The sequence below is a fragment of the Octodon degus genome, unplaced genomic scaffold (assembly GCF_000260255.1).
Source record: "Octodon degus isolate 3935 unplaced genomic scaffold, OctDeg1.0 scaffold00107, whole genome shotgun sequence".
NCBI lineage: Eukaryota > Metazoa > Chordata > Mammalia > Rodentia > Octodontidae > Octodon > Octodon degus.
The window spans coordinates 3,291,247-3,317,083 of NW_004524683.1; the positions used below are offsets into that span (position 1 = coordinate 3,291,247).

Sequence of the window (25,837 nt, forward strand, 5' to 3'; positions counted from 1 at the left end):
TTTTTTTTTTCTTCCACTTTAAATTGAGCCAGGACTGGGAATTGAACCCAGGGTCTTCATATTAAGCTACACCCCCCCCCCAGTATGTTATATTTTGAGATAGGTCTTGCTGAGTTTCCCAGGCTGGCCTCAGATTTGTAGTGCTCTTGCCTCTACTTCCCAGAGTGCAGGACTAATAGGCATGGACCACCATGCCCAGCTAGACAGTATGTGTTCTTAATGACCTATTTTTCCACCTGTTCGTTAGCACTATATCTCAAATAGTCATAAACCATTTGTCAAAGCAGTTTGTCTAGATTTTGTAAGGGACTGAGGGCCATCTAACTGATATATGCTTTTTGAATCAACATGAGTTTAAAAATCTGAATGATATTGTGGCAATGGGTGCACAGTGAAAGGAACTTTGGAGATCATGATAATTTTTATACTGATCATCTTTTAATTAAGCTGACTTCAGATATAGTTGGAAGAAGAAAGGAAGATTTATGGTCAACATTGTGGTAGTGGAAATAAAGGTTATAAAAGTGTGAATTGACTCATTAATGCAAAAAATATAGTCACACACTAGGTATACTAAGAGATGGATAGACTGATGAAAATTGATTCCTCTTTAAAAGCTGCCCAAGTTTCCTTCCCCAGTAGTTGTCCAAATACCTATAGACAGCTATTAGGCATTAGCTATAGACAGCTATTAAGTAGCTATTATACTATTAACTATTAAGGTATTATCCTTAAAATACAGTTTTCCCTACCTTTATCAAAGACAGAATATTCTTAGTGTTCTGAAGACAAAAATCTTGTCATAGATTTAGTAAGCATTTTTAAAATATTGATCTATAGAAGACAATATAGAAATGTTATAGCATTTAATATATTTTTCTTTTCTTACACAGCTCTTGGAAATTAATCTTTTCTTTGTATTGCTATAGAATGTTATTTCTTCATTTGATAAATGATTGGACTAAATGTTCTCTATTTTTCCTCCCAAGATTATAGGATTTCTAAGTTGAGACAATATTGAGATTCCTAGGGTCACAAGTGTTGAGATTTCAGTTTTTGGATTTTAGTTTATTTGCATACATTTAGACATGTTGAAGTAAGCCAAAATGAACCTATTAAGTGAATATCCTCAATCCAAAATCCAAAACACTTCAGAATCTGAAATTTTTCAGTAACAGATTTTGAATTTTCAAATTAAGAATGCTCAACAAAATGGTGAGATAAAGTCAATTATCTACTTACAATTACTGTTCCCCTCCTCAAATTAATACAAATTAGCCCCTTATAATTACCTATACCCTGTCATTAAATTGTCAGTACCTCAAAGCATTTCACCTTGAGCAATTTATAGATAACAAGGAGATTAAGAAATTACATAGTTCACGGGGGCAGGAGTGGCTAGATGTAGTTTAGTGGTAGAGCATTTGCCTGTTATCCATGAGGACCTGCATTTGCTTCCAGACACCACCCTGCCCCCACAAGAAGATGAGGAGAATAAGTTACATAGATATTTAAAGCTCTACTAATTTATGGACATCATTTAACAGTTTACTGTTTCTGGGAAGGCTAAGCCTCCAACAAGTGATGTTCTTTTTTTCAATTAAGTTCTCCCAAATTGTATCCTGTTTGCTTAAAATTGCCTTCAGTGTATTGTCAATTTCTACTGGTCTAATGAAAGCAGTTAATGCTTAATTTTTTTTTACTCTGAATTTTTTTTTGTTTACTCTTGAATGGTGAAATCTTGTATTGTTTCTAATGTTGTTGGTTTTTTTTTTTTCTATTACTATTTTATATTCTTTAGAAAATAAAGGATAGCAGGGGAGATGGCTCAGTAGAATAAGTGCTTGCCTGGCAAGCGCAAGGGCCTGAGTTCAATCCCTGGTTCTGCAAATAAATAAATAAGGATAAAATTATAACAAGGATACAATATTTCTATTTTCATGGAAAGTCATTATACCATCATTTTAGAAATGTAATATGGCCGGGGATATAGCTCAGGTGCATAGTGCCTACCTGGCAAGCACAAGATTTTAAGTTTGATTCCCAGTACAAAAACCAAAAAGAAAAGAAAAAATATATAATATATATATTAATAGTCATTAGATGTTTCTAGCCTTTGCCCAGTAATTGTACTTTGTGGGCTTTTCCCCCCAAGGAAATACTTGAGGCTATGTGTCTAATACTATTTATAATAATTTAAGGCTAGAAAAAATGTCTAATGGGTAATTATGAACATGGCAGCATATACATCTACTCATTGGAATATCATTCAGTCCTTACAAATGCCAGATTTTAACATTGTTTGGAAGGTTTAAACACTATCTACTGAGTGATTACAAGATGCAAAAGATATATTTGAGCAAAAGACTAATAAAGGCAAATATAATTGAGATGGTTTTAGAAGTTTAAAATTTCATACATCTTCTATTTTATGTAAGAAGTTATTTTATTTTCAACATACATGTTTATTTCACTATTGACAAACACTTTAATCAAAGCTCTAAAGGCATTAAATAATAAAATTCTTGCCTCTGTCTCTAAGTTCCTTTCCCAAAAATATTGTGTCATCAAGATATAATTTTATGGGCCAGCCATATAGCGCAGCGGATTAAAGCACCTGCTTAAGCAGACTCAGGGACCAGGGTTTGATCCTCGGCATGTCATGCTGGCCCTGCCCCCAGGGTACACAGAGACCATGATTGAGACTGGGCATGGTGGTGCATGCCTATAATCCCAGCACTCGAGAGGCTGAAAACAGGAGAATCACTAGGAGTCTGATCTGTATTATGAGACCTGGTAGACCCGGTACTAAATACATGAAAAAAAAAATTTTAATGATACCATTTTGTATATAAAAAGCCCTAACATATGTGTATTTTCTCTGATTTTGCACAGATTAAATGTGCTATTAACTACTTGCCTTTTTTTCCCACTAACATTATACTTTAAAGACAATATGTATCAGTTCATAAAAAGCTTTTTATGACTACATAGTATTCCTTTCAAGTCCATAAAATACTATAATTTAACCAACACCTATTGATGAACATTTCTGTTATATTCAATATTTTGGGTTTTTTTTTAATTTTACATTGATGCTTTATTTTTTTTCCATAATTTTATTGAAAAATAAATAGCAATGAGACAGTTTCAAATCAAATTGGTAGGGCAGTTCCAATAATTAACACATTGCATACTGCCTTCCTGGTGGTTTTTTGTTGTACAAGATGCAGACATGATATCCTATGTATAAACACTATTAGAACAAATCCCTCTATTCCTTGAATTAAGAGAATGTAGCTGTCTGTTATATTCAACATTTTGTGATTACAAACTTATAGTAATTAATTGAGCATACAGGTGATTCCCATAAAAATATATATCCACCAAGATATAAAAGTGACATTAAGTGACTTTCTCTATAATGTTACCAGTATTTAGGGGCTGGCCAGATAGCTCAGCAGACTAAAGCGCCTGCTTGGGCAGAGCACAGCAGCCAGGGTTCTATCCGGGCCCTGTCCCCAGGGTGCGCTGAGACAGCGATTGAGACTGGGCATGGTGATGTGCACCTGTAATCCCAGCACTTGGGAGGCTGAAAACAGGAGAATCACTGCATGTCCATTATACATAGTGAGACCCTATACACCCTGTAAACCCTGTCCTAAAGTTATTTAAAAAAAATTACCAGTATTTAAATATTTACTAATCTGATAAGTGGAAAAAATATAGTATAGTTTTAATTAAAATTTAGCTCATCATAAGTTATTGTGACTATCTTTTTAAATACTTCTGAGAATGAACTGTACTGTCATTCTCAGACTTTGGACTACTTCCAAAATATCAAAGGTACCCTCAAAGGGCAAAGAATCATATATACACTACACTGAAGATCATTCCCAATGAGAAATCCAGAAATGAGCTGAATAATGAGATGCACTTGTAGACATGTGTAATAATGTTGTGGTAGGAGGCAAAAGTCTTTGGCTGGTATGGTTTTGTGTGCTCGTCAGAGCTGGCAACTTGAATCTTACTCCACAAGTTAAAGGACCTCAACTTTATTTTCCAATTAAAGGAAATGAGGGGAAGGGGTTGTACATTACCTAGATAGGGAGATGATTTATAAGTTCCTTTATCTTATCTTCTGATGTTTCAGTGCATTTATAGAAATTTAATTGAATAAACACTGAATAAATATAAACAATAAGGTTTATTGAAACTGCTAATTTGGTCTATTTTAAAGGGCAGTCTTCTTAAACTAAGATGACATCAAAAGAAGTAAACAGCTACAGTTGAGAAGTACATACAAACGATTTGCCCCAAGCTATCAGATAATATTGGAGAAGTCCATTAGCACTGTTAAGCATAATGTTTTTGTTTTTTTAACTCAGTGACTTCATTTTGGAGAAATGGTTCATATATTAGAAAAAGACATGGCTCAAGGATAAGCAGTTAGAAATTTTATGTTGTTTTTTTTTATTGTGCAAATATATTAAAAAGGAAATAGTGATTTTAATTTAGTATTTGCTTTCAAATGTTTGCGATTTTGTAGTATTGCACAGCCGCAGCATCAATAATTACGTTTTTGTTTTTTGGTTTTTTTAATTCGTTATGTAAGTCTGGTGAGATAGTTCAGCAGACTAAGCACCTGCTTAGACAAATGTAGAGACCAGAATTCAGTCCCCATCACCACATGCCATGCTGACCCCACACCCACCCTTGGGCCCACTGAGCCTGCCACTGAGACAGGGTGTGGTGGCACACACCTGTAATCCCAGAGCAGGGGAGGCTGAAAACAGGAGGATCACTATGAGTCCAAGCTGCGTAGTGAGACCCTGTTCCAAATACATTAAAAAGATCTTTTTTTATTTTCCTAATATAATACCTGCCATTTCATTTTTCTGAATGAAAATAAAGCCCGTAACTGTTTTTGGTTAGTCAGCAATCAAGTCAGCAGTTGAAATGTCTTGCTGTGTAAAAAAGATCTGTCAGTGTTGGCATGGAGATACTGTCTTAAAAAGTAAGGATAATAAAAATGTTAAATATTACACTTATCAGTAATAAAATAGCTACCAATTTTAAGAGCCTACCATATTGTACACACAAGTCTAAATGTTGTTGATTTTTTTAATGTGTTTCTGCTCCGAATGCCTTCAGGGCAGGTTTGGCTGGCTTGAGTTGTGGGGATCAAACCACAGCAACCTGAGCCTGACTGCTTTGTTGAAGCAACCACTTACAGAACTGAGCTGAGGGGCAGGCCCCTTTTAATGTGTTTCTGAATCATCCTTACAAGAAGATAAGTATTTTAAAATTCATTGTTATTTCTAATACATATCTGAGTTAACTTTAAACATTGAAGTATAATAATCAGGAAACTTTAAGTAGAGCAGTGACAGTGTAATGGCCTTTTAAAAAAAATAAATATGTATTTTTAGTACCTGGTGTATAGTAGATAGACAGTAAGTGTGTGTAGAATTTCATCCCCCTCCCCATAAATTTCTAGGTTTCATTTAATATATATTTTGGGAAGCACAGCTTAGTGACAGTCACTGACTTTTTTTTTTTTTTTTTTTGGAACTAAACTATGTCCTATTTTGAATTAAATGATTACTTTTCTCATATCTGATTATTAGTAATCCTTGTACCCATTAGCAAAATAGAAAAGATGTGTTTCAGATGCTGGAAATTTTACTATTATATGCCAAACAGATTTTTTTTCTAAAACTTTAGATTAAAATAATTTTATCTTAGTTTTCTAATAGCAAGAACTAATGAACATAAAAGCATACCTGTTGCGATTAACCATTTCCTTTTATTCATTTTCTAAACTCTTCTTATTCTTCATCCTCCTCCCTCTTTTTAACTCTTAATGAGTACATCTATTCTTTGTCTTTTCATTTTTGTCATTTTAGCTTTTCTTTTAGGAGGCTGATTTGGCAACTTCCTGTTCCGTTGCTCAACTAGCTCTATTCAGTTTAATCATATTTTCTGTGATTAAAAGACAGAGCCATTTTTCTTGTATTATAGAACAATTGTCATTGCTTGTCTTCTCAGGTTTGTGGGAATCCAGTTGCTGTAGAAACCATTTATCCCTTCCTGAAATCTAAATGATAAAAGCAGAGTGGGTTGCAGCTGGTATGCAATTTTGGCCCTGCCATTACATACACTGGCATGCATTTACCTTTTCAAAAGGAAGAAACTACCACAATTATGATACAGTTAGATCTAAAATATTTCTCCGGATTTCTCTCTCTCTCTCTCTCTCTCTCTCTCTCTCTCTCTCTCTCTCTCTCTCTCTCTGTGTCTAAGGTAATTGGATTATGGAGTGTTATATGTTTCTTGTCTACTGCCAAAAAAGTTAGAGTGATTTGCCAATATCTGGTAGAAAACTGATCACTTTATTGGTTTTGCAGTTATTTCAATGACTGTGGGCCTTTAAAAGCTACCTGTCGTAAATATGCTTGTAGAATTGTCCTGAAATGGAATTCCCAAAACTACTTCATCTGCTTGAGAATCTGAGGCAAGAGGATTACCATGAGTTCAAGGCCAGCCTGGGCCACCTAGGGAGAACCTGTCTTTAAAAAAAAAAAGAAGAACAAAACAATAAGCTAGCCTGTCTTTCTGTTTCTGTGCATCCCTCCCTCTCTTCTTTCCTTCCTTCCACCTTCCCCCATATCTTTCTCTCCTTCCTTTTTGGGGGGTTATCCTGTTTAGAATTTAATATCTCCTGTGAGACTAGTACTGTGATGGGCATCTACTGTGTGATATCCACTTAATCCATCGGCGTGAAAGCAACAAGGACTTATTTTCTCCCTTTTTGTAAGAAATGACATTGCAACTGTTTTTTTGACATGTTTAATTTTAGAGGTTGCCAATGATCAGATCAGGGTCAAAACTGACTTCAAATATTTTCTTAAAAAACAGAAAGAAAAACGTGATCCTAACTTGCTAGTCTTCTATACATCCCCATTGACGAGTTAAAGCTATATGGGTGTGAAATTTGGTATAGAGGCTTAGGCTTCTTGAGCATCTTTTATCTCCTAATAGTTGTGGAATGTGAAGATTTGAATTTTCATGGGAGCACTGATATTTCATGGCTGACAATGGATTTCTTAAGGCCTTGTCATTTCAAATTGCCTTGAGGTCTGGTTATTGCTGCTCTAAATGTGTATATGAACTTGCCTCCCAGTGAACTTAGTGCAATGGCGCTAACTTGTCTTGACACTCTTGCTGACAGTTCTAGTCGCCCTTAACAAGATCTACTTTCTGTAGTCACAGCTCAGATTTTTAAGGAGTCAGCCTAACTTGAGATGAATTTCTATAGACAGAAAATATATTGCCTTTAAAAATTAAGAGGTTTGATTCTGTTTTGAATTTGGATATCAAATGAATCTGAGCACATGACAATTTAATGCCATTTGTCTTTTCAAATAGATTTACCTTCTAATGCATGTGACGACAAGACTTTGCTCATCAGCTAGAACATACATTTCAGAGCAGTTGTTACCTAAAATATTATCATAAGGCATAAGAAAACACATGATTTAAGTTGCCTTTCATGAACATAATTAAGAATTAATAAGCCAGTACCAGTGGCTAGTCCCTAGAATTTCCACTGTTTTGCCTTTTGTGACCCGTGTTATTAAAAGTCCATTATTTTTACAGACTTTATTAAATTGGATCTTATTAAAGCATTCTATATTTGCATTTGGTCTTTCATAATTCATTATTATTATGACATTTACTTTTTACCATCAGATCTGAAAACATATCATAAGCTACCCTTTTCTCTTGAAAGAAATGCTAATTTCAAACAGTCCTCTAATAGAAGAGAAAAGCTTTATCAGTTTTTTCATTTATTCCAGATCGTGTTAAGAATACTAATGCTAGACTTCAGTATGCTAATATCTCTGAGCTTTTTTGGTCAAAAGCTTAGAATTATTATTTTTATCCCATTCTTAAGTACAAAACTAGAAGACCTACTACTACTAAAGAAAACAATGCTAAAGTGATATTCTTGATTCTAAAGACTCGTGAAAATGTTTCTAAATTCTATTTTGTAGAGTGATGCTAATTGATAAAATACCAGACCATTGTTGTCTTATTTAAAAATTCTTTTCTCTTAAAATTCATTATTTTCTTTTTCTCATAGTTTAGGAGGTCCAACTTGCAATATTTAAGACTGAGAATCCCATGGTATCAGCTCCATGCTTTCCTGTTTGATAAGCATCTAATATTCAATTGAAGACTCAATATAGCAAGACTTGTATATTGCTACAAAACAATGTCTGAATTTTACATAATAGTGAGGTTTTGTTGGGGCACTGCTAAATTTATGAAAATGAAATGAAATTCACTTTTGATTTTTTTCTCATTTTAGGTTTCTAACAATGTGTAATCGACACTTCGGCAGTGTTGTTGCACAAACCATTCGGACCCAAAAAACAGATCAGTTTCCACTTTTCCTGATTATTATGGGAAAGCGATCATCTAATGAAGTGTTAAATGTGATACAAGGTAAAGTACATGTCACAGGGGACTAAAGTCTTGTGTATGTGATAAGCTTACAATTTTAACTGCAAAGCTGACAGTTTCTGTTTATAATGGTAAGTATCTTTACATGTTAACATATAGAACATTCTAAAGAAAAACATCTTCAGAAAGTATAGGTGTTGTACAAGATGAAATATGCTGCATAAAAAGTAGAACAAAACTACTTTTTCTTTTTTTTTTTTTTTTGGTACAGGCATTCGAACTTAGGACCTTATACTTGCCAGGCAGGCACCAAGCCACTGAGCTATATCCCTGGCCAAATAACTATTGTCTTGAGCAAAATAATAACATTGCAAACCTTTGAGACATAGAGTGACCCACTTAAATGTTTATAATTACTAAATTCTCTAAACGAAAAATTAGGTCATAATCAGTTATCAAATGGGACATTTCTTAATAATATTGATTTATTACTATAATGTTGATCAATTGAAAGAAATGCTTATCTTTAGTAAGTTCGGAAATTAGCGACTAAATAATGCAGATTGTATTGTTCATAGTGGCATTTGGTTTTCCTTATTCGTGTGATTCTTTTGTAGGACAGCTCTGAGACATGAAGCTATGGAAACCATATAGATTTAACTGCAATGTATATTCTTTAGCAAAAAAAAAAAAAAAAATTCTTGGGCCAGCCAGATAGCTCAGCAGACTAAAGCACCTGCTTAGGCAGGTGCAGGGACTCAGGTTCAATTCCTGGCATGCTGTGCCAGCCCTGCCCCCAGGGCCAGCTGAAACGGCAACTGAGACTAGGTATGGTGGCATGCACCTGTAATCCCAGCACTTGGGAGACTAAAAACAGGAGGATTGGTGCAAGTCCAGTCTGTGTAGTGAGACCCTGTAAACTCTGTATTAAATACTTTTTTTAAAAAAATTCTTTTTCTGTTACAAATGTACTCCAAGGGGCCTGTGATACAGCTCACTGGCACAAGTACCCCCATAGCAAGCACAGTCCCCAGAGTTCAATTCCCACTACAAAAACAAAAAAACCCAACAATAACAACAAAAAATCACTCCAAGATTAAAGTAAAATATTATTTTGTTTGTACAAAACTTAAGTGAAAACAATCTGTCTTCTCTGACACAAGAAAAAGTTTTTCAAATACTCCAAGCAAAAGCTTGAATCTCGAATACTTCATTTCTGCCCCTATTTAAGACTAGTAGGGGGAGGGACACAGTAAATTCCAGTGCCTTTAAAACCCAAACAAAACCAACTTGGCATTTTTTGTTTCTCTGTGGTTTATAACATTCAGTTTTATAAACAGTCTAAAAAGACATAGGGGGACCAGGTAAGGTGGCACATGTCTGTAATCCTGGTGACTCAGGCTGAGTCAGGAAGGTCACAAATTTGAGTCCACCTGTGCAACTTAGGGAGAGCCTGTTTCAAAATTAAAATAAAAAGACTGAACATATAGCTCAGTTGCAGAGTGCCGCAGAGTTGGACCCACAGTACTAATGGATGGGGGGGATCTACTGGTAGACCAGATTTATATAGGATAAATAAATAATGAAGATAAAGATAGCTTTTCATTCTTGTTTTCCTTGTTAGAGGCAATATTGCAGCAGCTAGTGGTTCTCAAAGTAGAGGCCATGATATCTAGAGGTCACATAGACATTTTCAGAGGATCTGCAAGGTCAAATTTTTCATTATTGTAATAGGCATTTTTTTTTCCTCATTTTCAAAAACCTTACTGTTTAAAGCAGTAGTTTTAAAACAGTTGTCACATTAGTATGATTCAAGTTCATGATACAAAACTATATGAGTAGACATTCTTCATTGCTGTGTACTTGCAGTCAGAAAAGAACAAGCCATTTAAGAATGTTCTTGAGGGAACAGTAAAAATTATTTATTTTAAATTTTAACCCTGTTGGTTTGTGTTACACAGTGGGCAATGGATTAAGCATTTCTTCTATAGCATCCTAATGTGCACAGCGTGTCTCAGAGAAGAGCACATGGATAGTTGCTTGAGCTGAACTATTTTTTTTTTTTCAGAAATTATTTTTACTTGAAAATATGACTGACAGGCAAACTGCTTTTGTAGCCTGAGTGGTTGGAAAACATTCTCTATAAAAAGAACAAAGTAAACCTGTCACTTTCACATAAAAGAGCTGATAGTGTTTGTTGCCAGTGATAAAACTAAATTGTCAAGCAATTGTCAAGCAAAAATTTATATCCTCTGCAAGAAGATTGACAGCTTAAATACTTTCTGTTTATGTTAGTCTTCATATTAACAGATGTGTTTTAATAACATACAATGAAATGTGTCAACATTCAGAAGAAATGCATAACTCAATAACTCGTGTTTTCTAGATGCATCAGTGTATGCTATTATAAAATCATATATTTTAAAAATTCACTCCAAAGGTAATACGGTGGCATATGCCTATAATCCTAGCAACTCAAGAGGATGAGACAACTAGATCTTGAGTGCAAAGCTTCAGCAACATAATGAGACCATATATTTAAAAAAAAAAAAAAAAAAGTGGACAACACAACAAAATACAAAAAGTTTATTGATTAAAGTTTCAAATTGACACACATCTGCTTTGAAGAAACTTCTGCTTGTCTGAATAGTTTCCAAGAAGAATATATGCAATTATCTATTAAAACACTTATTCCTTTTCCAGCTCATATATGGGTAAGACCAGTTTGAGCAATGTAACGTATTGTGACTAGTTTAATGTACAGTATAAAAATATAGTTACTTTCTATTGAACTAGACACTGCAGGGAATTGTGTTAACCTGTAATATGTTTATATTTTGGGGAGGTGGGAGTGGTAGGTGGCACTGGGAATTGAAACCCACAGTCTTCACAATCAGCTACATCCAGCCCCTATCAGTCCTTTGAGAGTGAGTCTTCCATTTAGAGCTAAGCCATAGAAGAGGAGCAGTAGCTTGAGCTTGAAAATCAGTAGTCACTATGTAGTCACATGCATAAGTATAGTATTTCCCCATTAGGAATGCCAGTATACTCCATAAAGTATTCATTTCCTATGCTGTAAATCTCAATCAGTACAGTTTGCAAATGAGATATGAAAATTCATAAGCCTGCCTGGTAAAACTTACATTAAAGGTGTTCCTAAACCTCTCCAGATCTATTAATAAAAATTACCAGTGGAATTTTATGTCCCATGTACGGGACACATCTCAATTCCAAGAACCTAACAGAGGTAGTATTTACCTTCATTTTGAAAACAGGAAAATTGGGCTAGGGATACTGCTTAGTGGCACAGAGCATTCCTGGAAAGTGTGAGATACTGAGTTTGATTCCAAGTTCCATCGAGAGAGAGAGAGAGAGAGAGAATTGATACTTAGGTACAGTCTACTCATCCTCTTATTCATTTATTATTAAATAAATATTTATTAAGCCCCTGTCATGTACTAGACATTTTCTAGGTAGTAGATCTTACAGCTTATTAAGTAGTGAACTTGGGTTGGAACTCTAACCACAAATGCAGTCGTATTTGCTTAATACTAAAATAATCTTTTTGCCTCTACCTTATTTGTTGAGAAAGTAGTGCTGATATGAACAAGTTTTATTTTGCTGAAGACAAAATTCTGTTGCCTAACCCCATGCTGCCAAAGATCTTAAAAGGAAAACTGGGGAAAGAATGAGTAAAAGATCATGTCAGTTAAGCCCTACTCTAGGAAAATACCACCCAGCATGTTTGGTATTTATTGTCCTTTTGGTGATCATTTCACTAATGTAACACAAAGACTCCTCAGGCCTTGGAGAAAATTCTCTTTCTGCTAATTTCTTCAAATACTTTAGGTTTTAGGGGAGAATTTCTCTATCTTTATTTAGCTTCCTGAACTTCATTCTTAGAAATAACAATGACTTATATGCATTCAGGAGATAGTATATGTTTTAAATGTTATGGACTTGAATGAGGCGTAACAACATTAAAGAAAGCCAAACATTTTAAATAGCCTCATCATATAAAGTACAGGGGCCAGGGAGATGGCTCAGTAGCATAAGCGCTTCCCTGGCAAGTGCAAGGGCCTGAGTTCAGTCCCCATTTCTGCCAAAAAACAACAACAACAAAAAAAATTAAAATAAAGTTTATAGTGCAGTCATTTCAACAACTGAAAAAGGAAAATATCAATTGGGGAATAAAAGAAATAAAATGTTTTTCAGAAATTGAGGGCTGGGGAGACAGCTGAGCAGCTCAAGTGCTTGTCTAGCAAGTGCAACGTTCTGTTTGATCCCTAGTAGTGCAAGAAAATAAATCACAAATTAAACTATTTGTTTCATCAGAGAAATTGTAATAATAGAAGATAACTTAATGTAAAGGCAGTGTGCTGAGGTGGTGAAGAAGACAGGCTTTTGAATCAAATTTACTGGTTTAGAATTCTGGCTCCACCATTGAGCCAGCTTGATCTTGGCTGGACAGGGTTATTTGAATTTGTTATGTCTCATTTTCTTTCTCTTAATTAATGGTAAAGGATTAAATGAAATAATATGTAAAGTGCTTAGCCTGCTCACTGATATTAAGTTATTAGTAGTCATTTCTAGTGTTAAGATATTTTCATGGTTTGAAAAAATTAGAAGTACATGACCTGGAAATTCTTCTCATTATATTATTAAAAGTCCTTTTCATTACAGATCCTTTAAAGCTGTTTTGAAATTTCAGCTGCCAGTGTATTAGTGCAATTTCAACTGCCAGTGTGTTACTTTACTCTTTCTTTGTGATCTGACAAAGCAATTCAATGAAAGTATTTTAACTAGATATTGACACACCAGTTGTAATTTTGACTGTAGTTTCTTGCTTTCTGATTAATTCTATAATTATTTCCAATTTAATAACTTAAATATTTAAGGTTTTGTATAAGAATTTCATGTATAATAAAGTTTGGTATTTTGTATTGTTAGGTAACACTACAGTGGATGAGTTGATGATGAGACTCATGGCTGCAATGGAGATATTCTCAGCGCAACAACAGGAAGATATAAAGGATGAGGTAAGGCAAAAGGTTAGGCAGGCTTTTCATAGGATTTCAATGAAGTAATTTGTCAAAAATGATGCATGCCAGTATCATAATTGATAAAGACCGTAAAGATACATTTCCAGATTAACCAAAGCCTTTTATGCCATTGAGATTGTGTTTTAGACTTTTCATGATCTCAAGACTCAATAATTTGGCTAAACTTATGGATTGCTTAAACTTTAGGTGACTCAGGGTGGTAACAGCAGGTCAGTTTGCAAGACATGACTTTGAGGCGTGTTTCCAGAAGAAACTGTAGTCCAAGATATTTTGTCTACTCTGTGACTTTTATCAGTCACTTTAGCTCCAGGCTTAGGAAAAAGTGCTATGTGGAAAGGACTGCTCTTGAGAGAGAAAGGGAGAGACAGACAGACCGACGACCTTGGTGCCTGGTAGTAAGGACCATTAGAGAATAGTTTCATTTCCTTTCGTTATGTGATGTCCTGCTATTGACCTAACTGAATTAGAAACTGGAGGGCAGGAAAACCACTTTGGGCCAAACATTCTATAATACATTGATCTTGAAGGACAAATGGAAGATAATCTAGCCAAAGGTAATATGATTCTACTTTCAGATGAGAAAAGTGAGGATTAGAAGTTTAGAAAATTTAAGATTATATAGCTACTAAAAGCTATAATAAAAATCTCAGTCATTACATTTATGATATCATTTGTGTAAGATGCTAAGCTTGCTGATATCTGTGAAATTTCTGGTTTTTATTTGTTTTTAATTTTTTTTAATTTCCATAAAACAAACAAGAGTGTGATTTCTAAACAATAATAAAAACGTTTCTAGGTATGATTTTTTTTCAAAATAATACCCATTAGTTATTGCAAGTGCAAAATATGTAGACAGTTTCACTATAACCCTGTACTATTGTACTTTGTTTTACTTGCCTCTTTTTCATTAGGGTTTCAATTTAAAAGGGATACTCATGTTGAACTGTCCCCTAATACTGTACCTAGAGCAAAATCAGTACTTACTGCTTTTTAAATGATTGAATAAATTAATGTTTGGAAAACTTTATATGACGTAAGATGACTTAAAGAAGCTTTCATTTTAATGAGATAAAATTTGATATATCTGTAATAACATGAAAATTTTGAATTTTATAACTAGTTTTTAATGACCATTAGGTTCTTTTAGTGCTGTAAAGGTAGATTATAGTTTTCTTCATAGTGTTTTAGTTACTCTAAAGGAAAGGTAGTAGATGGTAGAAAGATGTTTATCTGTTACTCTGTATTTTGTGACATTTTGAAATAATGAAGTACTGTACTTCGTTAGGAATTTGTAATAATAGATGTGTTGCCATTTAAGATTACATTTATCCTGGAACAGAGGCATTGATTGATGATAATTCACCAAACATATTATTCAGTCATTTAAATCTTGAGTCTCATTAGTACCAGATCTACAGATTATGACATGTAATAAATAATATGAGTGGATAATATTTGCATGCATTTTCCCAGTTCATTCTTTCATCTTAATTTGTGTTTCCCATAATTTATTACTAAAGAAATAGACTTTAATTCCCATAATAAAATTATGGGAGTGTCTTCATGACAGTTATTCAGGTTTTAAACAGAGTTTCTAAGAAAAGATTTTCTAAGTTCACTTTTTTGGGATTATGCATAGGTCATAATGATTTGATATCTGTTGAATATGCTAAGGAATACTGTGCCTTATAATTATGAACTTGTCTTTATTTTGAAAAAACAATTAAAGTTTATAATTAAAATCAAATTAGTGTATAGAGGAGGGCTTCCTAGCCCTAAATTTATTTAAACTTAACTTTGGTTAAGTTATATCCATGACTTAGTGAATATTCCACTAGTACAATCAGAAATACCTATATACAATGCAAAGCTTTTATTAAATCCAAGATCCTAAAATGTTTTTCTACTCTGAATTACTCTTCAGTATCTCACAATGGACTAACCTTTACCTCACTGACTGTTCCATCTGTAACCAGGTCACGTGCATTATTTGAGTCTCTTATTTCTTACAGAATTGTTTAAACTTTCTTTGAGACATTTTTATGACTAATTTCATTTTGCAAAATATTTACTGAGCACCTATAGTGTATATCATGGCCAAGTAGAAAACAAGTATCACTTATAGCCACATTTAGAAATTTTATTACTTATTTAGAATTTATTTTTGCTTAAAGCTCAGTTGCAATCCCAGCACTTGAGAGGCTAAGGCAGGAGGATTGCCACAAGTTCAAGGCCAGCTTAGACTAAATAGAGAATTGAAGGCAAGCCTGAACTGCATATCAAGACCTTGTCTCAAAAAGACAAAAAAATAAAATAAAATTTTAAAAAAGCTCAGTTGCAAATAATAGATGTTTTCTAACATATAAACGAGTTAAATGGTTTTCATTTCACTTGATTTTTAGCTCTAGATGATCTAGAAATCTCTGATAATCAGGAGCTTATAATACTAATTTCCTGATCTGTTTGTTGTTTCATTTGTTTACTCACTTAACACTTGTTTAATTAGAACTGTATCCTGGATATAAGGTTTATGCCCATCCAGCCTAAACTTTGGGTAACTTACGTCTTAACAATAGTCATTGTCACATCCAGGTGTTGGAGATCAGGGCAGATTTCAAGAGCAGTTATACCAGCAAAAAAGTATGAAAATGAAGTATAAAAAGTAAAGCCATATTAATATGATGAGTTGTAAAATGCTCAAGTCAACAACTTTGGACATTGACAGTCTTATGAAAGACCCACTACTGTTATGGACTATTGGACTTCCTGGGGTATTTTGCCGAATTCATGCACCTACAGTATTTAAATAATGATGGAATGTCCTTCTCTGACAAAACTAACCAAAAAAGGGGGATACAAATGAACGACCATTTTGTATCTGTATACTCAAAATAGTTAGGATAGATATACAACTCTATTCTCTTAATTCAATGGAGAGGGTTGTTCTAATAGTGTTTGAGACAGGATATCAGGTCTGCATCTTGTACAATGAATAACCACTAAGACAACAAAATGCAATGTATTAATTATTGAAAATATACTAGTAATCGGTTGTGAAACTGTCTCATTGCTATTTGTTTCTCAATAAAAATATTTTTAAAAAGAGCAATTATATCATTCTCGTGTTTTTAGTAATTTTAAGAATAGCAAAACATGAGCATAATAAGGCATTTTAGGCTTGTTTCAGAGGGTTCTAATTTGGGACTTAAAAACAGTACTGCCAAAGCATAAAAATGCTATGCTTTTTTAACTTGTGGAAGCTTTTATGTTGTGAAAGGTGATAGTTGACTTTGTGATTTGCTACATGGAATATGTCTTTTTTTTTAAAAAAGTCTTTCAGTTTGTCTTCATCTTACTGTTTTTCACAATCTGTACTTATTCCTTTATTCAATTTTAAATTCTGCTATTATTACGACCATTCTCCTTGCATAGCTAACAGGGACAAAGAAATTTGATTTTTACATCCTTTGCTACTTTCTTAAGTGCAGGAATAAGTCATCACAAGACACACAGGACGAAAACAGTCTCTTTGTACAAAACTAAAGCAAAGCTTACCAAATACAAAAACTTTGTAAGGATATTTTATTCTCCATTTGTTTAACTTGTCTATCCCACCATCACTACCACCAAGGTACATCACGTCCTTAAAGCTAGCCAGATCACTGCAAAGTAGTACTGTTAGGAGAGTTTCCATGATATAATTATATACAAACTTATATATGAAATTTTAAAAAGAGGGTTTTTGTTTATTAGCACGTGTGTAATACTTGATGGTTACACTCATTCTGAGAGCTTGATACAAGTACATAACCCATATTCTTTTTTTTATGCCCTTTCCTTTCCCTCCCTCCCCCCTCAATCCATCTCTTCACCCCCTCCCAAGGAGACCCCATTTCCTATTATATATATATATTTTTTTTTGCGTTATATATTTTTTGTGACTCCTATTTTTACTGTAGGTTTTTCTATATAAGAGAAAAATGTGCTATATAAATGTGTGTTTACAAGGCTTTTGTAAACATCAGAATTATTTTAAAAGAGGAAATGCCATAAAAGATCAAGTATTTTAGAAGTAACTATGAAAAGAAAGGACTGATGATGTTAGCTGTTGATGACTAGGGCAATAACTGAATAGCTCAGTATATCTGAGATGCCTCATAGGTTAGGCAGGTACTTTCTGCCCAGATAGTTTTTGGTGCAATGATTTTTCCTCATCGTTAAGTCCAAAGCATAACAGATGATAATCCCATTTTGATTTGTATGTTTATTTAATAAGTATTTGTGGAACTTTTACTAATATAATAGACAATAAGTGAAGGCACATAGATGTGAATAAGATATACAGGGTCCTTGGTGCTACAACCCATAAATTGCAGTTACAGTCTTAACAGATAGTCAGATGGATGAAGCCCCTGGGTTAAACCTAACCAGAGTGAGCCAGACGTGCTATGTAGGCATTTTGACACAGTGGTAGAAGAACACAAAGAACAATTCTTACAGCTTCCCAGTGTGTAAGCTATAAGAAATTAAAACAAAAATGAAGATAGAGGTGACCAAATAGCTCAGTGGACCAAAGCGCCTGCTTAGGCAGAGTACAGAGCCCGGGGTTTGATCTCCAGTGTGCTGTGCTGGCCCCGCCCTTGGGGCACACTGAGATGGCGATTGAAACTAGGCATGGTGGCACGTACAAGGCTGAAAACAGGAGAATCACTATGAGTCAGTATACATAGTGAGACCCTGTAGACCCTGTACTAAATACAAAAAAAAAGGTCTTAACTATTTTTCAGATTCCAGCCTTATGACTGAAATAGCACAGGTCTCTAGGACAGTGTTTATCATTGTGGTTCTTGGAATACTTGACCAAGGTTCCCAGGCAGTTAGGTTTTAACAAGCAGTGAGTCAGTTTTGTTCAAACTTATTTCCCTTTAACTGGGGTAGTTAACTTTGGCATATGAGCTTTCATGTCACTTACATTTATGTCAAAGTTGCATTCATTGTTCCTTGCTTAAATTAGTTATATTTTAGTTCCTCAAATTTAATTATGGTGCAAATATGCTTTGTGGAAGCAGAAAAGTGACAAAGAATATACTGTAATAAATACAGCAAGCTAGTATATCATATTTCAAACTAGCTAAATATTAAAATAGATATAATTTAAGAACTCTAGTGCTAGTATTGAAGCTGCCAAGGTAATTGACTATGTGATTTCACACAGTTACCATAAAAGAAAAGTTGATTAAGAAGAGAATATCTGTAGGATCACAAGTCTGCATCTTGTGCAGCAATTAACCACTAAGAAGAATATATGCAGTGTATTATATGTTGAAACTGTACTTTTGATTTGATTTGAAACTGTCTCATTGCTATATGTTTATCAATAAAACTTTGAAAAGAAAAAAAAAGAAGAGAATATCTGAAAAGTTATTTATAAAGGTTTGCTTACCCCTCAGGTCAGTGTAACTCTTGGGACATTTTTCATAAAAGCATGATGCCATCAAAGTTTTTGCTTCATTATTAGAGCCCACTGATTTTTTTTTTATCAGAGCAAGAGAGGAATGATACCCCTTTAAAAAAAAAAATAACATATTGCTAAAAACAGGATGATAGCCCTGTAAACAAAGAACAAAAATGAAAAACTTATTGCCAAAAGTAGAAAAGAAATAACAGAGTAGAAACTTTTTAAATGTGCTCCTGAGGTAAAACTGTGTAAATGCTATACTTGCTAAAAATTTTGAAAAACCATTTACAAAGTTAATAAAACGTTAATGCTATACTTAACTAACATGTGTAAGTCTTTGATTTCAGTCCCCTAGCACTAAAGAAAAAAAAAAAAAAGATAAAAAGGACAATAGAAGTCAAATCTGGAGGAGAAAAACTTATATCAAACCAGTTAGAAATGAAAAAGGACAAAATTGAGGTTGAGGAGACAGTTTAGCAATCTGAGCACATCCCTGGCAAGCACAAGAACCTGGATTCAATCCCTGGTTCTGCATTGGAACCCTGGGTGCCCTGTGCCAGCCACCGAAGCTGGGCATGGTGGCACATACATGTAATCTCAGCACTGGGATGGCAGAGTCAGGAGCATCAGTAGGAGTCTGAGCTGTGTAGTGAGATCCTACACTGAATAATTAAATAAATAAAGAAGTAAATGATTTTTAAAAAGAAAAAGGCAAAATCACAATGAAGAATACCAGTCATTATTAACTACTCTAAAAATTATATACCATCAAATTGGAGAATCTTGAAGAAATACAGGTTCCTAAACACATATGAGTTACCAAAGACATAAAACTTCTGAACAATCCAGGAACAAGCACTGTAGTTGAAGCAGTAATAAAAAGCCTACCAACTAAGAAAATCCCATTTCCTCAGGGATTCACTGCTGAATTCTGTAAGACCCTCATGAAGGTTTTACCAATAATACTCCTCAAATCCATTAGTGAAGTTGAATGAAAAAGAACTACTTCCAAATTCATTCCTGGAAGGCAGCATTACTGTTTCCAAAACTAGTAAAGGACACAGCTAAAAAAACTAAAAATCATAACCAAATAGGTTTCATCCCAGTGATACAAGGATAATTCTGTATGCACAAATCAGGAAATGTAATACACCACATAACAGAAGCAAGGACAAAAATCACATGATCATCTCAATAGCTGCAGAAAAAGCTTTCAACAATATCCAATGCCTAAGTAGGATTAATTTTAAAAAAATCAAAAGCCTGAGGAAAAAAATAAATGTAGAAAGACCTTACCTCACTCTGTTAAAAGCCACTCTTGACAAACTGACAGCAAACATTAAATGTGAAAAAACTAAAAGTTTTTCCTCCAAAATCAGAAGTTCAACAAGTATGTATACTGTCACCATTCCTATTCATTATAGTACTAGAAACATTAGCCAGAGCAATCAGGCAAGAAAAAAAATAAAAGGGCTTGTGTAGTAAAGGAAAAAAAAAAAATCAAATTGTCACTATTCACAGATGACATGATCTTTTACATAGAAGACCTAAAGTGTTCCCCAAAAGGCTTCTGGTATTATTAACTACAACTAGCAGTGTAGAAGGAAACAAAATCAACACACAAAAATAAATAGCATTCTTTTACACCAATAATAAACTCACTGAGAGTGACATTAGGAAAACAGTACCATTCTCAGTATCATCACAAAAAATTAAATACTTAGGAATTAACCTAACCAAGAAAATAAAAGACCTCTACAACAAAAACTATAGAACTCTGAAAACTTAAAGAGGACATCAGAAAAATAGAAAAATAACCTTTATTCCTGGATAGACAGAACTACTGACTTTATAGAGTAATTGGAATCCCAATCAAAATAGCAGTGTTCCTCACAGAAGTAGAAAAAAAAATCCTAAAATGTATATGGAGACATAGAAAAACAAAAGTAATCCTGGGTAAAAAGACCAAAGCAGGAGGTATCATGTCTATTTCAAATCTATCACAAAGCTACAGTGATTAAAAACAGCATGGCATTGTCACGCGCGTGCACAAAACCCTCACCTGTGGTTCAGTAGAACAGAACAGGGGACGCAGAAACAACCCTAGGCATATTCAATCATCTGATTTTTGACAAAGGAGCCAAATACAGACACTGGAGGACAGATAACGGTGTTTTTTGTTTTGTTTTGTTTTGTTTTGTTGCTTTTCTAGCAAATTGTTCTGGAAAAATGGGTTTATGTCAAATTGAGAAGCTTCTAAACAGTAAAGGAAACAAAAGAGTGAAGAGACATCCCACAGAATGGGGGTAAAATTTTGCCAACTATCTCTCAGACAGAGGACTAATATCTAGTACATATAAAGAATTCTTACAGCTCAGTAACAAAAACAAATTACTCCAATAAAAAAATTGTGCACAAAACCTTAATAAAGATTTCTTCAGTGAAATTAAGCACATGAAAAGATACTCAGCCTTATTAGTCATCAAGCAAATATAAATCAGAACCATAATAAGGGCTAGATATGGTGGTGCACGCCTGTATTCGCAGCACTTGGGAGGCTTAGGCAGGAGGATTGCCCCAAGTTTGAGGCCAGCTTGTACTACATAGTGAGTTTAGGTGCAGCCCAAACTATACAGTAAGGCTGTCTCAGACACACACACACATGCTAAGATACCACTTTCTGTACCTACTATGGTAAGTAGAATCAAACACTCAAATATGTTGCAAGGATATGGAGTAATTACTAGTGAGAATGTAAAACAGTACAAAAGCTTTGGAAAAATAGTCTTGTAGCAGCTCCACAGTTGATTAAATGTAGTGTTATCATGTGATCCACCCATTTTATTCCCAGTTACGTAACCAGGAGAAATGAAGTCATCTAGCCATGCAAAAGTTTGTATATAAATGTTTATACTAGCATTTTTAATAGCTAAAAGTTGGATATAGCTGAAATGACCATCATTAGACAAATGTGTAAACAGAATGTGCTCTAAAGATACAGTGAAATATCATTTAGCTGTAAAGAAAAAAAGGAGTATTAATACATGCTGTAGCACTAGATGTTGTTAGCACACTTGTATCTCAGCATTCATGAGGCTGAGGTGGGAGAATTGCTGTGATTTTGAGAACAACCTGAACTATAGCCTGAACTATAATGTTCTTGAGAAAACTGTTGAGTTCATCTGGGCATAGTGGTGCACACATATAATCCCAGAAGATCATCCCAAGTTTGAGGCCAGCATGAGATACATAATGAGTTCAAGGCCAATCTGAACTACATAACCAGACCCTGTTTCCAAAAAAAAAAAAAAAAAAACAAACAAAAAAAGGGCATCTATACTGGAAGTTCAGTAAGATTTCTGAAGGAATGTCATAGTTATTCAAACTAAAAAGATTGTACCTAAATGTCAGCCCACCCACATTGTTTGACTAATAAGAATATCTAGTAATTAATATGTCCCTCAAATCTTGAAAAGCTAATGAAAATTACTCATATTTTAGGTAAAATGTTTAAATTCTTTTTATGAAAATTTTTTTAAAACTTCATAAGAGAATAATAATAGTTAACAAATTGTGTATCATCTTCAAAGTAGTTGCTCAGAGAGATTCTCTTATAAAGAAGAAAAAAAAACAGATGCATATTAGAATCTTCCAAGATACAGAGCTATGAAGTAATTTGGGAAATTACTGTTTAATGGGACAGAATTATTTCTGGACAGTGAAAATGCCATGGAAACAAATGATAAAATATTTGTGCAACATTATGAATATTCTTAATGCCACTAAATTGTATACTTAAAATAGTATATTCTAGGGGCTGGCAAGATAGCTCAGCAGACTAAAGCACCTGCCAAGGCAATCCCACCTCATCCCAAGCTCATGCCTACAATCGCATCTACTTTGAAGGCTTAGGCAAATGCAGGGACCTTGTTTCGAACCCTGGCACCACATGCTGTCCCAGCCCCTCCTCCAGGGCAGGCTGAGCCTGCCAGAGTCTGTGCGTGGTGGCGCATGCCTGTAATCCCAGCACTGGGGAGGCTGAAAGCAGAGGATCACCACGAGTCCAAGCTACATATTGAGACCCTGAAACAACCAAATACATTTAAAAATAAATAAATAAATAATAAATAAACTCTATGTTATATTTTGCCATGATAAGAAAAAAAAAAAAAACCATAAGGAGTACATGTAGTTTCAAACTTGGGTGCCCCCTGCAGAAACCAAAAAGCAAAGGAAAAGGAAAAAAAATATACACGTAGTATTGAACCCTTTCAAAAAAAGAGAAGTAAGAGATCTCTGTGGCCTAGCAATATCAGTTGTTGGTTCTGGAGAGTACAAGCTGGAGTTTACTGAAAGCTGATATAAAATGACAAGCATTAAAGCTCTACCTTTATGAGTTGAAATTTTGAGCAGCTCATTATTCTTCATTAAATTCCAAACTTTAAACTATTTGGGAAGCAAGAATATCAGAAGTACTTAAAGGACTGAGCAAATCTAGGCATAGCAGCTGATGCCTACAATCCCATCTACTTTGAAGACTAAGGCAAGAGGATCACAATTTCGAGGACAGCTTGGGCAACCTAAGGACTCTGTCTCATTTTTCTATAGAAAGAAGGCTTGGGCTTGGGTGGTGTAGCCTCATGCTAGAGAAGTTACTTAGCATTGGGTTCCATCCCCAGTCCTGCAAAAATTTTAAAGAGGCATAGGAGAGGGTTTTGTGTTTTGGATGTCCCCTGTGGCAGGCATAACTTTCTTAAAAATCTCTTCTATTTTCAGTGATAATTGTAAATGATAGTTATTGCCCCCATTTTATTGGGGAGCAAACTTAGGTTTATAGAAGTTAAATCATTTGCCCAAAATTGTACAGCTATGTCCAAATCAGAATATACACTTATTTGCTTTACATACATTATGACTTCTTTTAAACCTGAGGTGTAATTGTATTGAAGAATCATGGGATAAACTGAATCATTGTTCTTACCAAGATTAGATAGTTAAGATGGACTCACCTGAAGAGTAGACATTCCTAGATTCCTAAGTATCATATTCACTTGAGTAGAACAAGAAATTTTGTCATAGCTGTCTAGTTATATGCATGGAATAATGCTCGCTGTTAAAAATACACACATACACACCCTCTTTGTTTACATTTGTTGCTCTTATAATGCTTGCTGATGGACCACTTTATCCCAGGCTGACACCTCAGAGAAGTTAATAATTCTCAGAAATGAAACTGATGTAAAGAGATTTGTGACTCAGTATTGGCATTATAATTCAGCACACCTGTTCTGAGCCAGCCCTCCACATTTTTTCCTTTTGCCAAAGGTGGAGACTTCTTTGTGGATTACAGTAACACTTTTTGACAAGCTTAGACTGGGTGGAGCTGCCATGTAATGACAGAACACAATTGATGATATCTCAGTAATGCATTCTTTCTTGATCTGGGCTGTCACTGTTTTACTGTAAAAGCATTCACTGTTAAATGGCTAGCTCAACTTGTCCAAGTTTTGCTTTTATTAACAGTAAGGCTTAGCAAAGTATATTTACTTTTCTAGTTATGAAATACTAATTGACTTGGGAGTGATATGTGTAGTTATTATATTTTCTCTTATGTACCATTGTTTTAAAAGTAGCTATCTGTGTTCTCCAAATAAAAATTAAAATGTGCTTCTAAATTCTTGTCAGTTGGCTGTTCAGATGCTCTTGGTGTTATAAACCTGATAAATACCAGGTTTATGTTAAGGAAGACACTTTCCGTATATATAAATCCTTTAAAAATAATCAAGAAGCTATTTTTGTCTTAAATATTGCTTGTGAACCTATAGCCCTTTCTTTGGGGACATTCATGATTTTTTTTTCCCTGTGAGAACAGAACATAAATGACTTCATTTAGAAATTTGAAGGCTGAAAGTACGCTTTATTTATTTTACTTTTTTTCTTGTCTCTTGTTTTATTACCTTTTTTTAAACATTTACTTCAAAGAGAGTATAGCAGTAATTGATGCGACATTAAAAGCAGTACTCATTTAAAAGACCAAAATGACAGGCATTTCAAGCATGGTTTTAGTATTAAACATTGCTATCCTCAGTGTAGTTGCTTAGTTCACAGATATCAGCATATAAAGTTAGGGTGAGAATTCTACCCATTAACTGCTATTTTCAAAAACGTTATGCATGGGGCCAGGGAGATGGCTCAGTGGAATAAGCGCTTCCCTGACAAGCACAAGGGCCTGAGTTCAATCCCCGGTTCTGCAAAAAAAAAAAAAAAAAAAAAGTTATGCAGACTATTAGGACCATTGCCCTAACCATCTTGTTTATATAAATGTATGGTTTTACCCCTGCCATATTTCCTTTCTTTTATTTTTTGTCTCTCTTCCTTGTTTAATCCTTAAGTTCTCACCATTTATGTGTTAGACCTTTCAATTTTTATTTCTTTTTTGACTTCTTACACTAGGGATGTTTTATTTAATTTATTTAATGTGTATTGTCTTTCCCTGGATTTATTTTCTACCAAATTGAGGGACTACCACTGGTCATTTCTAGAGAGGTTAAAACATATGTGATCTCACCATACTTCTAGAGAGGTTAAAAAGTTGTCTTACCATAAAAAATGATAATTACATGAGATTACGCATGCGTTATTTAGCTCAATTTGGATATTTTACTATGCGTGCTTATTTCACAATGTTTGCATGATTAATACAATTTTTGTCAGTGAGTAAAGGTACAGTAGATATTGTGCAATGGAAAGAAACTGCTCAAAAGAAAAGCACAACTGCAGTGGGGGAAAGGAGAAAAGAAAAGAGTATACACACACACAGATAATTGTACTACTAATGTCTATT

At 34.3% G+C, this 25,837-nt stretch overlaps 1 protein-coding gene across 1 annotated transcript in view; it reads left to right on the forward strand.

Annotated features, from left to right (window-relative positions):
- The window catches only part of Faf1 (Fas associated factor 1), a 424,408-nt gene that overhangs the window by 307,616 nt on the left and 90,955 nt on the right, over positions 1 to 25,837 (forward strand). Inside the window, exons 14-15 of the mRNA XM_004639141.1 lie at positions 8,378 to 8,514; positions 13,423 to 13,511. Of these exons, the coding sequence (XP_004639198.1) occupies positions 8,378 to 8,514; positions 13,423 to 13,511 (226 nt within the window). The remainder of the gene's footprint in view (positions 1 to 8,377; positions 8,515 to 13,422; positions 13,512 to 25,837) is intronic.